The sequence below is a fragment of the Candoia aspera genome, chromosome 12 (genome assembly GCF_035149785.1).
Source record: "Candoia aspera isolate rCanAsp1 chromosome 12, rCanAsp1.hap2, whole genome shotgun sequence".
In the NCBI taxonomy this organism is placed as follows: domain Eukaryota; kingdom Metazoa; phylum Chordata; class Lepidosauria; order Squamata; family Boidae; genus Candoia; species Candoia aspera.
The window spans coordinates 628,159-644,054 of NC_086164.1; the positions used below are offsets into that span (position 1 = coordinate 628,159).

The window sequence follows — 15,896 nt, forward strand, 5'->3', positions numbered from 1 at the left end:
TGGAAGGGAGCCTGCGGTGTCCCCAACCCGGAACAGCCCCTCCCATGGGGTACCAGGCACCTCCTGGAGAAAAGAAGGAGCCTCTCTCCATCCCAGACAGCCACCTTGGGTCCAGTAGGGGGGATTGTCCTCTGCCCAAATGGCTGGCCCCCTCCCTCGTGGCGGGCAGGGAGGCTCAGGCCCAAAAGAGGTGCTGCTGCAACCCCAGGCCCCCCCTCGGGCACCTCCGAGTTAGCAGATGCCATTCCTCACAATGGGGTTTGTTTTTCATGGCTTAGCATTTTGCGGTTAATTTGTTCTTCCATATAATGTGTGAACACTGAAAACAGGTTAATCCAGCAATGAGTTTGAGTGTGTGGCAAGAATGTAACCCTTTTGTAGCTGCCTTGTTGTCCGAGTGTGTCTCCTGGTCCTTCTGCCTCTTGTGTACATGTCCTGCCCCCGACTCTTGGCCATTCTGCTCCTGGGACCTGGGCCACCCCCCAGTATGTGCCACGTAGCTTGAGAAGGAGGTCTCAGGACAGCGTGGGCCAGGGAGCTTCCATGGTCCACAGCAGAGGTGGTGGCCACCCAGGAGGTCCTGGACCTTCTTGTCAGGGTGAGCTGCTAGCTTTCTACTGATGTCAGGCAAAGAGCATGCCAGGGGCTCTTTGATGACCTCTGTAGACTCAGGCGCTCAGGCCATTCCTGAAGGAAAGGATGCCATGGCAACCCTTCGGAAGTTTCCGTGGCAGGAGTGGGAAAAGGCATTCTTCCTGCAAAGGATCTCTGACTCGCCTGCTGCATTCGGCAAATAGCATCCTATCCCACCGGGGCATCCCTGATCTGTTAAGAAGGAGACAGGAGTGAACATGTGTTTTGTTCCTTTATTATGCATGGCCCCCAGTCCTCCCCAAGTGTCAACCTGGGCCCAAAATACTGTACAGTGCAGAGCTACACTGGTCTCCGCATTGGACAACTTTCTCCTTTAGACTTTTTCTTCCCATCCCTGTAACTCAAAAGCCAGGCTTTGGGCACGTGAGAACGCCACTCACCACGACACTCAAAGGCAGCCTTTTAAGCACATGGGGGCTCGCCCCCCCCCCAAGATGGCCTTCCTTCCATCTAGGAGCAAAAAACTGATTTGACGCAAAGGCTTTCTACAACTCTGACATGGCCTCTGCGAGACACCACAACTCTCCCCACTGCAGCATCCCCAGGTTCATGAGCATGCCCTGCTTGTATGGTGGGTTGTGGGCATGCACCATGCACCCCCCCAACTCCTCTTATTCGTAACAGAAAGTACAGGTGGCACTTTAGAAACTGAGCTGGAGGCTTTCTGAGTGCAAAGACTCCACTGCACCTGTGCCCTCTGGCATCTCCCCAAATCAGGTGCCTAGGCTGCAGCCATGCCACGCCCCAATCAATGGAAACGGAGGCATTTGGTTGTGCTGGGTGGGGATACGAGGGCAGGATGCTTCTGGCTCCCTCCCTGCCATTGGAAAGCACTGGCACCCAAGGGATGCAGCTGCTCAGAGAGGCGACGGCAAAAGTGCTGGCGGCAGAAGGGCCTGGCGAGCACCCTTGCACCAGGTCAGGGCCCTTCCCCAACCTCCTTTATTGCAAGACCAACCAAGTCCTCCTGCGAGGCCAGCAAGAAAGCCACCCCCATCTCCTCCCTGCACAGTGGTGCTACATAATCCTGCAGAGGCCCACCCACCCCAGAGCCAGGCATGTTGCCCCTCCCACAGCAGCAGATGAGTCCACAATCCAGGGCGGCTGTGAGGGAAGAAGGGTCGGTGCCACTCAGGAGCTGCTGGGGCTCCGGCTGGAAACGTGGAGGGAAGGAGACTTGAGGTTGGAGGGCGTCGAATGAAAATGGCGGCGGCAAAGCATGGAGGATTCGTGCCTTTGGGCTCTTGGGCTCAAGGGTCACTCACGGTAGAAAACATACTCGGTGTACGAGGTCCAGATCTTGTCGTCTGTCTGTTCGTGAGCGAAGGCGCAGGTCCCAGTGGAGTTGCATGCCACCATGTGGAAGCCAGAGTCAGCCAGTCTGTCAAAGGCCTGCTCCAGGAAGGTGAATTTGAGGTAGTACCTGGAGGTGTAGCGCTCGGGGGGGCGGTCCGGGTCCCTGCTCTCATTGAGGGTCTCCCCAAAGACTTCCTTGGCCAGGGAGGTCTTCCCACACACCATGATCCTCGCCACCCGGCGGAACTTGGCGTCTGCTTGGCTGTCGCGCCCAAGGGTGTAGGAGCCCCGGTAGCCGATGGTGATGAAGCCCGACCGACGGGCTTCCTGCCCCAGGCCACCCCCAGCCGCGGAGGTGACAGAGCTGCCGGGGAGCCCGGCCAAGGCCGCGCTGGTGGCTCCTGGGGTGTGGACAGCGTCTGTGCTGGGAGAGAGGTCCTCAGGGTCGCTGGGGCAGGGCTCCTCGCCCAGGGAGTTCTGCTTGCTGACCTTCGGGGCCAGGCTCTTGACCAGCTCGGGCAGCTTAAAGAACTCAGCCTCCCGCTGCAGGCGGTTGCGCTCAGGAAAGTGCTCTGGCAGCACCAGCTGCCGGTCCCGCGTGTAGTCCAGGATGTAGCGGAAGAGGAAGCCGTCCCGGTCCACAAAGAACCTGCCTTTGCTGTCCCGGGCCAAGGACTGGTAGCTCTGCTGGGTGAACAGTTCCCAGAGGAAGGAGCCGGGGATACTGACCAGGGTGCTGTGGCGGGTGAGGTAGACCTGCCCACCCACATTCAGCTCGACGATCTCAGGGAATGCCGAGCCATCCCTGAGCCTGGCACTGCTAGCATTGTCTGCCAAGGCCATCCCGAGGCCCTCCTGCTGCCCCCTGGGAAAGAAAGAAGCACAAGCAGGTTAGGCACCTCCCTGTCCAGCCTGGGGCAGACAATGTGCTCCTGGGGCCTTGGGCCTCCTGCCTGCCCGCCTGCCCTCCCTGCCCACATGCCTGAACCTGGCATTCCACCATTTTGCCATCATCACCACTCTGTGAAGAAACCCCAGAAACTGACACTCCATGAAGGCTTGGATTCTGGGGCAGCAATTTGACCTCTGCCCAAAACTAGACCTGCAGGTATTCATGTTGGTGGCAAGTGGGAGAACGGAAATGTCCCACATGGAGCTTTGCTCCATTTGAAAAAAAAAAAGATTTAGTTGATAGCATGGGGTTTGCTGGTCAATCTAATTTGGATACAAATAAAAAGAGAAAAATTCTGAAACTGATATTTCTTCCATAATGCAGGCATAGCAAAAGTCGTCTCGCAAGAATTCCCACCCCTGCGCTTCCAGAGAGTGATGGAGCGGCAGGCCTCTGTAGCTGCATTAGACACCCTTCATCCTGGACTTTTTTGGTGATGGTGGATTTGCCAGTTAATGAACACAACTTGTTAAGTAAGTTTGCCACTTTTGAACCTTGCTTGCCTGCCAGAGTGTAACTAAGATCTTTAGGATTACACTTATTAGTGGTAACAGAAGCATCAGAATAACACCGTTCGTGCTCATGGTCATAAGGAAATGTAAACATCCACCCTCTGAAATCAGTGGCAAAATCTCTTCCCTCCTTTTTCAGCTGAAAGGTTGGCATGAGGCTTGTGGGAAGAAGTCCTATTCCTTCTGCCATTTCATTCATACCAATCCGATGTAACACACTGCCTTGGCTAACGGAAGTACCCTTTCAAAAGAAAGCTTGCAAAACCTGAGATAATGTCCTCATTTGCATCCAGACACATTTTAATTTATTTAGCATCATTTTTAAGGGCATTTGCACTTTGGGGGCAACAATGCCTCTCCCAGCAGAGTTTGGGTATCACCCCAACCCACCCGCGCCTGCCGCTGCTGACCCAGCCACCCCCCCACCCCCCCCAAATGCTGCAGTCCTGATTCAGATGCTTTGCGTTCTGGCTGGCTCAGAATAGAGCTCACCACGATGGCCCAATGAAAAGGCAGTTGCGGATGCATTCCCTGCTCCACGTCCCTTACCAATAGGCTGCAGCGCTGGAGGGGGCAGGGGAGCGGGCTTTGCAACTCATTACAAGTGCCGGAGCCTCCGGGCAGACCCCTCCCCCCGCCTGCCCCCAGGACCCTTCTTCCTCTGGAGCCATCAGGCAATTAGGCCCCTGGACCAAGCAGAGACCGTCTCTGAGTTTTGTTCACACCCGATGAATCAAAAGTTGATTTGTTTATTCAAGCACATAGCTAGGTGCATCCAAGCAGCGTCTCCCTCTTGGTCTGTTGCTGAGCACGGGAACATGGCCAGGGTATCGGGGCTTCACCATCCTGTCAGTGGGGGAATGTGCTGGAGGGCGGCCACAGCCCAGCCAGGAAGCTCCCTCGCATTGCAAAGTAACAGGGTTTCCACTGGCTTCTCCTTCTGCATTAGGCAGTCCAGAGTAGAGGAGGTCAGGGGATGCAGGAAATAATAGAGGCTGAGTGGTTCTTTCCTTTCCTTCCAAAGGCTTCCTACTTCCTGTTCATGTGTAAACAATGGTTGGAATTCCTAATGAAAAGCTAAGGGCTGCGTTTATTTAACACGTTTATGTGCTGCCCCACTTAGAAACCAGTTCAGCTGGCAAAGAGCTTTTGTCCTGATACTACACAGCCAACGGCTTCTGATGGTGGGGGGGTGTGTGTGTGGATGTGGCCCTTTTCATGGTCCTGTGCCCGGACCCTTCTGTCTCTGGGCACCTTTGCTTCCCTTTCTGACTGGCTCCACTTGGAAGCTGAACATGGGCAAAGGGGCAGCTCTGACGCTCAGTCTGGCCTCTGCTCTCAGTCTGACCTCTGCTCCTTTCCGTGCAAGATGACCTAATGCCCCCCCCCGCACACACACACACACACACACACACACACGGACTGGAGCGCCTGTGTGTTCAATCTGGCTCTGGAAGGCACAGCAAAAGCTGCTTCTCACTGAAGTAGGGAGGGGGCCAGGTGGCGGGGAGGAAGTCTCCTGTCCGAATCGCCCAGCACTGGGGCGGGCTTGGAGGGGAGCTCTGGACTGGGCAGATCGTGGGTGGCTCCTCTTTCTTCCCGGGGCTTTTCCCCAACCGCGACTACGAGAAAACCTGGAGGCCGCACGTCCAGAGCACGGAAGTGGAGGTCACCGATTTCCACAAGCCCGGCTCCCTCTGGGTCAGGGACGCTCCGCCTCGCTGAAAGGGGGTTATCTGCCCTTTGGCACACCTGCTGATGCCAGGGCCACCTTTAGAGGACGGAAGAAATGGCTTCAGAAGTAGCTTCTTCACACGCACACATGCCGGCTGAGCGGGGACGGGGCTCTGGCATATCCCACCGGCCTCCCTCCGGTCACTCCCGGCTGGGCTGGTGACAGACGCCCCGCTTCCAGAAACCCTCCTAAAGGAAAGACACCTTCCACTGATCCAGACCTCCCCCCCCCTCCACTCGCGTTTCCCCGTCCCGTTATTCTGACGTTCCTTCAGGTTAAGCCTGCTGCCTTCTTTTCCTGGGACTCGATGCTCCGGCCGCATCCGTCCGATTTCCAGGGCCCGCTGCGCGCCGCCTGCTTGAATGTGGAGAATTCCGCGTGTGGAAACGGGCCTGCCGGCAGCGGGCCGCCCCCGCTGCAAAGTTCCTCTGGAGAACACGTGTGCGCATCGGAACTAAGGTCCGAGAGCAGGGGCGGAGGGCTGCTTGCTCTCTCTCTCGCGCGGAATCGCTTTGTCCCGCCAAGAGCGCTGCATCAGCGGGGGCTTTAGCCTTCCCTCCCCTGTCTGACCGCCCCCCCCCCGGCCCGCATCCTGCGTTTCTGGAGCGCGAAACCTCAGGAATCTGGAAGCTGCTCCCAACCTTTCGGGGCTTCGGACTCTACCGAGTCGACGGCGGCTGCGGCTCAGCAACCCCCGCCCTGCAACCTGCCCGTCTCTCGGATCGGGCCCCTTCCGCACGCAGTGCGCCAAACGCCTCGCGCCCGCCGCTCGCGCCCACCTTTCCGGTAGCGGCTCCTCTGGGAGGCGGGCGCGAGGTCTCCGAGTCCGGGAAGAGCCGCTCACGCCGCAGCCTGGTGCTCCCGCCTCCGCTTGCAGCCCCGTGTCGCCCTCCGCGCCGAACGCATCCAGGCGGGACGGCGGCGGCGGGACAGCGGCCGGCGAGGGTCGCGGGCGTCCTCCTGAGGCGGGCGGCTGCTTGGCCGGAAAGCGACGCTTCCGCGGTGCCCTGGCCCCTCCGCACGACGATGCCTCGCTCTTCCCGACGCCCCCGCGACCTGGCCCGCTTTTATTCGCGGGAGCCTCGGCAGGCCCTCCCCCGGCTGGTTGACGACACGCTGCTCGCCTCCTCCCTCTCCCTCCCCCGGCAGCCCAGCCCAGCCGCCGCCGCCCTTGCCCTTCCTTGGGCCGCGAGACGCGGCCTTGCTCTCCTCTTGCGGGAGGGGACGGATCCCTCGCCAAGCGCGTCCGTCGGAGCCCCTCCGGACTGGGGAGGCTACCCGGAGGCCCATCCGCCGAGCCCTGCCGCGGGTTCAGCCCCAGAGCGGCGCCGCGCCGTCCTCCCCATTAGCGCGGAGCAGCAGCCCGGGCAGCGGAAGGCGAGAACCAGGCTGGAGTCCGTGGGAAGCCAAAACTGGCTGTCCGAAGCCAGCAGTGCGCTCCCGGGGAGTCCCACGCGGAGAGCCTCCGGGCGCACCCGGGATCCAGCCGCGTTTCCCGGTCCCCGGCGCAGGGGAGGAGAGTCTGGGATCGGCTGACCTGGCCTGGCCCGGCTCTGCTTTGGATTTGCGAGGCGGCCGTTCGAAGAGGGATTCACGTGGATTATTCCAAGCGTCGACTCTGTGCACAGATCCTCGGGTAAAGAGCGGGCGCGCATGCGCTGAAGTCCAGGCGCCCTTTTTTTATTTTATTGATGGAAGGCTTGGTTAGATTTGTATCCCGCTTTGCCTCCCTCCCAGCGCTCAAAGCAGCCTGCGTGGCATCCCTGCGACCTGCCCCGCCTCCTTCGTTGCTGCTCACCAGCAGCTGGCTGCAGGGAAGGAGCTGGCCAGCATCGTGGCTGCGGTGGCCTGGAGCCTGGTCTCTCCTCTCCAGCACCTCTCTGAGAGGCCTCGCTGCTCGGCCAGCTGGGCTTTGGCTGCCTGGGCCGGGCAGTGAGGCACTGTAGGGGAGACCAAGAAAAGGCCCAGGAAGGAAAGGGGCTGGGAGCCTTGGAGGAAAGGGGTCAGAGTGGGGCTCCTCCCTGGGAACTCTCGCTGGATCCTAGCCTTTTGGGGCTTGGCCTCAACTGGCCTCACCCTCAGGGCGGCCAGGATGGGTGCCTTCCCCTCCTTCTTGATCAGCAGCATCTGCTTGGCCTCTCTGCCGGCATCCCTGGAAGGCCCAGTGGGCCTGCAGGGGGCAGGTGAACCCCCTTGCCTGGGGACATGGGTGGAGCAGCTGCCAAGAGCAGGTGGGGCAGCAAGATCCCCCCCCCCCGCTGCCTTCAGGTCTTCTGGAAGGCCCTGCTGGCCTTCCTTCCATCTTCCGTCAGTGTGGCTGCTCCTTGCAGGCATAGCTGGAAGAAGCAGGCTCCGAAAGTGGCGCTGCACATCCCACTGAGCCACACTGCCTTTGCCAGGGGAGGGGGGAACCAGCCCAGTAGGTGGCAACTTTTTAGCCACCTTTTTCTCTCCTCATTGGTTGCACCCAGGAACGGAGACGTTTCATTTTTAGTGGAAAGCAGAAAGCCCAGAATCTTTAGGCTGACTTAGCCCCTTATTTGTTTGTTTGTTCGTTCAGAAAACTGGTATGGCTGCCCATCCTACATGCCATAACTCTGAGTGGCTCGGACCAACAGCAATGAAAACAAACAGAACAATAAAAAACAGCATCCAAAACACAACCCCCTCGCCCCTGAAATAACACTCCCCAATCCACAATCACTGAGCTCATCCCAGTGCTTGGGGGTGGGGTGGAGAAAGCTTTTTAATTTGTGCTTTTAGAAATGTCCCAGTTGGACTGATCTGCCCATGGCCCCCCAGCACTGGAAGCATGGCCCTATCCACCCCTCTACCCAAATCTGTGGCAGGCAGGCAGGCGGCCCCTGATGGTGGGGGGACGGGATGGGGGTCTTTGTAAAGTGCAGGGAAGCAGGTCCCTTCCCTGAGGACCATAAAAAGCTGATTTCAGCAGAGAATCCATCTTCCTGCTGTTCAGATCAGTCTCACCTTAGAAGCTTTCCTGTGCCCCGTTCCACCCTAGATGGACACAATGGAAGGACCAAGGCAAGAGGGCTTTCAAAGGGCAGCTAATGGACTCAGGCTCTGCTATCCCCCTCACTGACCAAATGGCTGGTCAGCTGGCTCCGCCCAACCCTTTAGCCCAGAGTTTGCCCTTCTCTGCACTGGGCCAAAGGAGCATGAAAAACTGTATAGACACAAAGCTCCATTCTCCACCACCCACCCCAGCACCACACGCTGCTCTGGGCTGAATCAGTCAGATACTGAGGCTGTCGTGCATTCCTGGGCTCTTCAGAAATGTCCCTTGGAAACTGGAACGCTCCAGCTGGCTGGCTGGTTCCCCACAGTGACGCACGTCAGAGGCTGGGCACATTCATGAACAAATGTGGGGTTTGTGCCTGTTCCCTCCCCTGCCCCCCATCACATGCAAGAGGTCACAGGGTTGGCTCCTGCTCCTCAGCTGGCCTCATGGTGAGCTTCCCTGCCCTCCCCATGCCTCGTGCACCTCCTGCAGATCCTGGGCTGGCTGGGGCTCCAAGGCTTCTGCAGGAGCCGCGCTTCCCAGCTTACCATCTGGCTTTGGGGCAAGGTCAGCCTCAAGGAGAGCCCATCCTGCGGCCCTCAAATGTCTCAGGCTGCCTTTGAATGGCTCAGAGGTGCCTTAAGCCCCGGCAACAGATGGCTGGCCTGCTGGGAGGAGAAGCAGCTCAGGCCATGTTTCCCAGCCTGGCAGGAAATTGGGGAAAAGAGAGACAGAAGATGCTCAGCAGATGACCTGGGGGCGTGCATCAGCCCAGCACAGGCCCAGGATGAAACGGCCACCAAGCTACCCATGGCAGAGAAAGGCACACCTTTGCTTGCCCTTGTACACTTCTTCCACACGCTTGTGAAAGAGCTTATGTGATAGCTGATTGTGGCAGAGGATGGTCTGTCTGCCCAAGAACAGTTCATCTGCCAGCACCCTGATCTGTGCCAGAAAGGGAGATCCTGGAATCCAACTGGGGTGGCCTCTGCTCTGCATGCAAACATGCAGGCACCTCCCTTCCTCCTAGAGATTGTGCCATGGACATTGGGATCACCACTTCCATCTGGGAATGCTTGAGTGCCAGTTATTTCTTCCAGTGGAGCAAACTGTTTTGCCTTAGGCTTGGATTCGCTCCAGCCTCAACGGCCCAGAGGGGCATGACCCCAGGGAGACTGCCCAGCTCTCTGACAGAGCCTGTGGGGAAGGTCACATGCCTTGCTTGCCCAAGGCCAGCCTGGCCTTTAATTCCCGGTCTCAGGGCTGGGGCTCAACACTGCTGCGTTGTTGCCAGAGAAGGGAGCCCCGGAGGAGAAGACATGGGGCAGTGCAGGGGGTGGATCCAGGAGCCTTTGGGCACTGCTGCCACATCTGCCACCTTCGGCTGTGCCCAGAGAGCATTGCCTCCGCTGCCAGGGTGACTGTCTCATCCTGTGTCTCCTGCAGGCTCACCCAGAAGGAAGAGCAGTCTGGCCAGCCTTGGAGGTTGTCCGGGAAGGGACTGCAGGGGACGGGGCAGGGGGACTCTGGGAGCCAACCACCCAGCTCCAGAAGAGAAAGCAGAAGACGGGGGGGGGGCCTCCGGGGGCTCCAGCTGCTCACCTGAACCCCGGCAGGAGCTCAACTTCCCTTGGGGGAGCTGGTGAAGCTGCACCGCCCTCTCGCTTTCCCCCCCTCCCAAGAGCTCCACCGTGGTTTCCGCCGGTAGGCGCGTGGGGGCGACAGGGGCTTCCCGGAGCCCCGCGGAGCGAGGCTCAGCTCTGGAGCGCGGGGTAAGGCAATGCTGTCCTCGCGGCTCTCGGGACCGTGCGGCGCGGCGCGCATCCGGAGCGGTCGGGGGCGCTACGGGCCTCTCGCCAGAAGCCTCAGGGAAGCAACCTCCCGCCCGCGTTCAGGCGCAGCTTGAGCCCGCCCTCCCTGGGTGGCTCCGCGGGCAGAGGAAGCGGGGACGGGCCGCCAGAAAGTCTGCCGGAGGAAGCCCGCGTTCTCTCACCAGCCCGGAGCACCCACGGGACCGGGTCGACGCGGGGGCTGGCTGGTGGCCTCGCGCTGCCGACGAGGGCGGGAGCCAAGCCCCGCAGCGCGGCGGAAGGGCCTCTCGCTTTTCCAGGGGGGCGGGTGGGACTGTCGTTCGTTCGGGCAAGGCTCGGCCTGAGAGGCGCGGATGGATTCCCCGCCGCCGGCCGGGCTCCCAAAGGTTCCGTCCGATGGAAGCAGGAGAGCCCGAGTGGGCTTTCCCGGTAGCAGAGCTCGAGACGGTCCAAGCCGGGCGGGTTTCACGCTTCCTTCACCCGAACCGAATGGACCCTGCGCCGGCTGCTCTGCATTTGGGCAGAGGCTGGTCTGCCGGAATCAGCACCGGTACCGAGTTGAGCAGCTTCTCGACTTTTATTCTTGGCTTCCTATTCCTGTAAAGTGGAAGTCGCTCCGTCCTGGCCCGGACCAGGTGAGAGACAGGGGAAGGGGCTGCCGAGCCGGAAAAGCCGAAGGGAGGCTAGAAGAGCAGCGGAAGACGCTCCTTTCGAGTCTCAGCAGGCCAAGCCGGCCCGGCTGGAGAAAAAATACCTAGACAAGCTTCTTGCCCCCAAACGGAGCTCCTTGCCCGCAAGGAAGAACCAGATGCCTCTCGGCACCTGCGGAAAGAAGCCAGGGCAAGAGGGGCCGTCAGAAGCACCTGCCCCAAGGCCCAGGCAGGGCACCTTTTACCTAAAGAGCCGGTTCTCACCTGGACAGTTCTGCAGCCCAGGAAGATGGCTCCTCTGCTCTTTGAACAAGGCAGACTGCTCAGAAAAAATCACGTGTGTCACATAAAAAGTGCTTTTCAGCCAGGGCACCGAAGCAGTGGGCTGGCTTGAATCGGAGTGGACATGCAGCAGAGAAAAAAGGGGGCAAGGAGGGAAGGGTAAAATAAGCCAAGGTACCCCTAATTACAGATCCAGGTTTGTGGAGTCCTTGGTGCTCTCTGAGCCTTGTTGTTTTCTTGCAGACGTTTCATTGCCAGACTAGGCAACATCTTCAGTGCGAGGAGGGAGTGGGCCTTGCTCTCAGTTTATATACCATAGCATGCCCTGTATACACCCCCAGCAACACAAGCAGGGCATGCCACAGTATATAAACTGAGAGCAAGTCCCACTCCCTCCTCGCACTGAAGATGTTGCTTAGTCTGGCAATGAAACGTCTGCAAGAAAACAACCAGGCTCAGAGCACCAAGGACTCCACAGTTCAACCCTGAGCTACAAATACTCGCCTAGATCCAGGTTTTTCAGGGGGCAGGTGGCCTGACCAGCCAGGGTTTGGGAAGAGGGAGTGCCAACTCAGCACCCCTCCCCCATGCATTCTGCCCATCAAGGCCAGTGGGGTCAGCAGGCTCGGCTGCAGGAGATGAGGTCCCTGGCCTGCTGATTGGAGCTTTGCTATTGGAGAGCTTGGTCCCCCTCTAGTACCTCCAGAGCCCGACTGCAGAAACAGCTTGGCTTCAGCCTCTGGCTTCCTCAGGGGAGACTGCATTAATATTTATGAAGTAATTACTGGGTCCTCCCATTCCTCTGCAGCTCCCTATAAGACATCCCATAATATATGCCAGCCATAAATCCCCTTCAAAGATTCTCTGCCAAGTTGCTCCCTGGCCCATAAAGCGGTGTTGGGGTGTGATGGATCACCCAAGGAAATGCAGACAAGGTGCTGCGAAATGCCAGAGGACAGAATAAATTGATATAAAGTCCAACCCTATTATTTTTACTGCTCTGGATAACAGATGTGGGCTTCCCTCCCTTCCTGAAGATGCTGAATGCAGAGCAAGACTGCAGCAGCCACTCGCTCCCCAAGAGGCAGGCAAGGCTGATGGAATGGCTCCTGGTTCTGTGGCCGGGCTGCTCATCTGCAGGGGAAATGGCAGCTGCCGCATCTTCTGGCTATTGCCTCCATTGTTGGGGGGGAGGGGACGAGAGCAAACTCGGCCATTGGCTGAACTCCTGTGATGTCACAGAAGAACCAAGACCATTGCAGAAAAACACAAGCCAAGGGCCAGTCATCATATCTGCTCCATCAGGGGTTTATTTCTGTCTAGCTCTACAAGGCCCTGTATCCTGCCTGTGTCCTCCTGATCCCCAGCCAAGCTCCCTGTGAAGGATGCGTGGCAGGAAGCAGTTGCCTGTTACTTTTTACCCCCCATTCCTGCCTCTTTTCCTTCTTGGGTGTATTTCAGTCACTTTTCATCCAGTTGCAATCAAGTTCTAAGAGGACCTTTTTTGGTTGAGGCCAAGTGTTGGTCCAGTGCCACATTCTGTCTTCTTGACTTGTAGGAGGACATGGCATTTTGACACAAGCTGCCTTTCCTCCTGCAGGCTGTGTGTCTGAGAGCAGTTGATAAACTGGCCACTTGGCTGTCCTACAACTCCTTTCTCTTGAGAAGGAGGGCAGATGTCTTTCTTCCACACCAGAGTTTCAGCAGTGGGCCTGCTGCATCTTCCCGGTTCTGCAACAGCAATTCGGTCTGGCTAAGTTCTGTCCCTGATGCCAGGACTGTGCCTCTCCCTGTGTGCTGCCCCTGAAGAAGAGCACCAAGGGCCTCTTGCTGGCTTAATACAGATACAGGTTAATCTGCCAACCAGTCAGGGCATCTATCCTGCCAGGAAGGAGACTGAGCCAACTTGTGTGCCAGAAGAAAACCCATTTCTGGATTTATTAGCATTGAACCAGATTTGGATAAAACATCAACAAATGTGGAGAGAACCTGAAAGGGGCTCTACAGCTGGCCTGAGCAAATCAGAGTGCCCCCATGCTTTGCACTGAGAGATGCCGAGGTGGAGCCTCTCTGATAGGGCATCTCCTTGGGTTCTGCCTCCTGTCTTTCACTTCATCCCATCACACTCAGGAGGGCAGATGGCAGCTTCTCCAGCCATCACTTTAATAATAGCATCCCTCCCCTCTTCACAGACACTTCTTGTGGCAGTGAGTTCCTTTTTGGGATCTCATGATTACAACCACCCCCAGACCTCAAATTCAAGAGGCAACTAACATGTTGGGAGCAATGAATCTCTAGGGGGTATTGTCAGCAATGCTTAGCAAGCAACTGCTGCTGCTTATCTCAGGAAGCCAATGCAAGGCAACACATTTCATGTCATGTGCAGACAGACATTGGTATAGATCTTGGGAACTGAGCACTCTGCACACAACTTCCCTCTTCGTTGGCTCTCCTCCCAGTAGAATGCAGAAATAGCTCTGATGAGACAGAGGCTGGGGGGCCTTGCCAGGGAGGCGATGGGCAGGCGACCTTTGAACAAGAGTGACAGCTAAACATGACACTGCTAGGTGCACATTTTCAAACTCCTGAAACTGAAGCAATTTTGGCCCTCCTGTCCTTGGGGGCCCAAGGCAGAAGGGGAAAGTGAGGAGAGGCTTGTTAATTTCACTCCTGCTTCCTCCCAAGGACTAACCCGGTGGACCCTTCCTCGTGGGTGCATTGTGGGTTATGATGTTGCTGAGCCAGCAAACAAATCAGCTGAGCCACCAAATTCAGCTGACCCCCAGGATCCCCGAGGTCTGATCTGGCACAGGGAGTCTCCATCATGTGGACATGCTCCAGGTCTAGTGCAGGCTAAATCGGGCCTAATGTTCCTCACTTTGCTGCCAGGCCTCCCCATGATTCTCTGCTTCCCAATCAGTTATCACCTTCTCTGAGAAAAAAATCAAGGAGTCACTGGGCCTTGGGAAGGAATTTCAGCAACTGCTTTGCCCAGGCGCTGGGTGCCCGGCAGCCTCACATACCTGGCTGTCCTGGGCAGGAAGGAGCCCAACTCTGGACAGAACTGTGGAAGGAAGTGGACAGCCAGTCCCCCTCCCTGCCCCATGCAATGCTAGGGCACCTGGCCAAGACCTGGGGCCAAGCTAACCCTGGCTCTCTTGCCTCCTGGCCAGCAGGAAGGACAGACCCAACTACAGTGCCGTCTCTAGCCCAACACAGCCCACCAAGTGCCTGGAGCATCACTCTTTGTGCCTTCCCCCTCCTCCAGAAAGTGGCTTCAGCAGATGGATCCCAGCCAGAGTCAGGACATACACGCAGGCCCCTCAGTCCTTTGGGGAAAGGGACTCAGCCCAGCACCACCGCTTTCCTCTGAAGGAGAGGGAGGCACTGAAGCCTGCCGGCCCATGGCCCAGAGGGAATGGGGTGATGACAGCCTTTTAATCTGGACATTGCCAGACAAGGATTAATGGGGAAGAGAGAGGACGCAGCAGATGGTCTCCCTCCCTCCTGTTAATTCCTTCCTCCTCCTCCTCCTCCTCCTCCTCCTCCAGTTCTCTGGGTTGGGGTAACAACCCAAGGCATTAGCTGACCTTACAGGCTGGGGCCACCCAATGCCCAATGCCCAGCATGGATAGGAGGTGGGGGTGGGGTGATGAGCACCACAGAGAAGGCTGGCCAGCCTTTGAAGCTCCTCCATTTACCAAGCCAGACATCTGGACTGGGACTGAAATGGGCTTTTGAAAGGAAAACTGGTCCTGCCGAACCACCGGAGGGAAAGAGTTCTCCAGTGGGAGAAGCAGTGAAAAGGGTAAAAAGTAAAATCCTTGAGAACAAGGAAGATGTTGCCTTGGAAATCAGTTCAGAGGAATTAGGGAACACAATTAACAGTTGCCAGTTCCTGACAAGGTAAAAGTCTGTTCTGATCAAAATACATTATGGCACTTTTTACATAACCCTGGAACATTCCACATTTCATTCAAATTTCTTTTTTGGCATTTTTCTCCCACTGGAATGACACATTATGTTCTGCCAAAATCTGGTGTATCCAAACCTTGGATCTGAAAGGGCCTCACTCTCCCCCAGCCCTGGTGTCAAGGGATTCAACACACAGACATCCAGCATCCTGCAAAATCATCTCTTGCCCCCTTCAAAAGGGGCTGCCCTTTGCCCCCACCTCCCTTCTTTACATCACAGAGAAAGAGGGTCAGTTGTTCCTCAGAGAAGGAAGCACTTTGGGCACGACCAACAGGGACGTGCCTCTGACTGATTCCCTCACTCCAGCTAAAAGCAGCAGCCGCTGCTGGCAGGAATTTCTCTTTTAATAAGACAATAAGGCACAATTTCACTCTCCCTTCTCAGTGGGACAGGAAGGAGCAAGAAGCTTCTGTCATGGCTACTTTAAGCTATTTTCGCCCTGGTTCTACATGGCACGAGGAACATATCAAGTGAGGGAAACTTCTGGAAACCACCATCACATGAAGATTGAGTAGCAATCCTGACTGCACTGTTTAGGATTAAAAGTTCACCCAGAAGTCATCATAAATCTCATCCCTGGGAGGGGAAATGGCCGATGCCAGGGTAATCTGAGAACAGATGCCAGCAATGAATGGCAGTCCCAAAATCTTCCATGTGCTAGATAGGCAAGCAGCTCTGGCGAGCAGCGACTGCAAGGTAGCAGCATGGTTTTGGGTCGTGTGGTCTCAAATGTAGATGCTGCATGGGCTCTGCTACAGGTCCCTGCCTTCCCTGGCGGCAGCAGTTGATGGTTCCGGCAGAGGGGGGCTACCTCAAGGGCAGGTCCCATGAGGGGAGTCCGTGTAGTGCTCTTCCAGCGTTTGTGCCCAGGGGGTGCTTCCCCCCCTTCCTGGCACACGCATGAGCACACCCACAGCAGCTTCCTGCAACCACCAGGGAGAAGGGAATTCCAACATATGCATCTTTATTCCTCACCACCAGGCAGACAGTCATTACCTGTGCAGAGT

General features: G+C 57.3%; 1 protein-coding gene across 1 annotated transcript; it reads right to left on the reverse strand.

Moving 5' to 3' along the window:
- Positions 1-1,867: 1,867 nt before the first annotated feature.
- On the reverse strand, positions 1,868-6,196 carry LOC134504361 (BTB/POZ domain-containing protein KCTD12-like). The gene is made up of 2 exons (XM_063313538.1): positions 5,929-6,196; positions 1,868-2,815 (listed from the first exon to the last, which is right to left on the reverse strand). Exon 2 carries the CDS (start codon positions 2,791-2,793, stop codon positions 1,912-1,914), a length of 882 nt encoding a protein of 293 aa, XP_063169608.1. The 5' UTR covers positions 2,794-2,815; positions 5,929-6,196; the 3' UTR covers positions 1,868-1,911.
- Between the last annotated feature and the right edge of the window lie 9,700 nt (positions 6,197-15,896).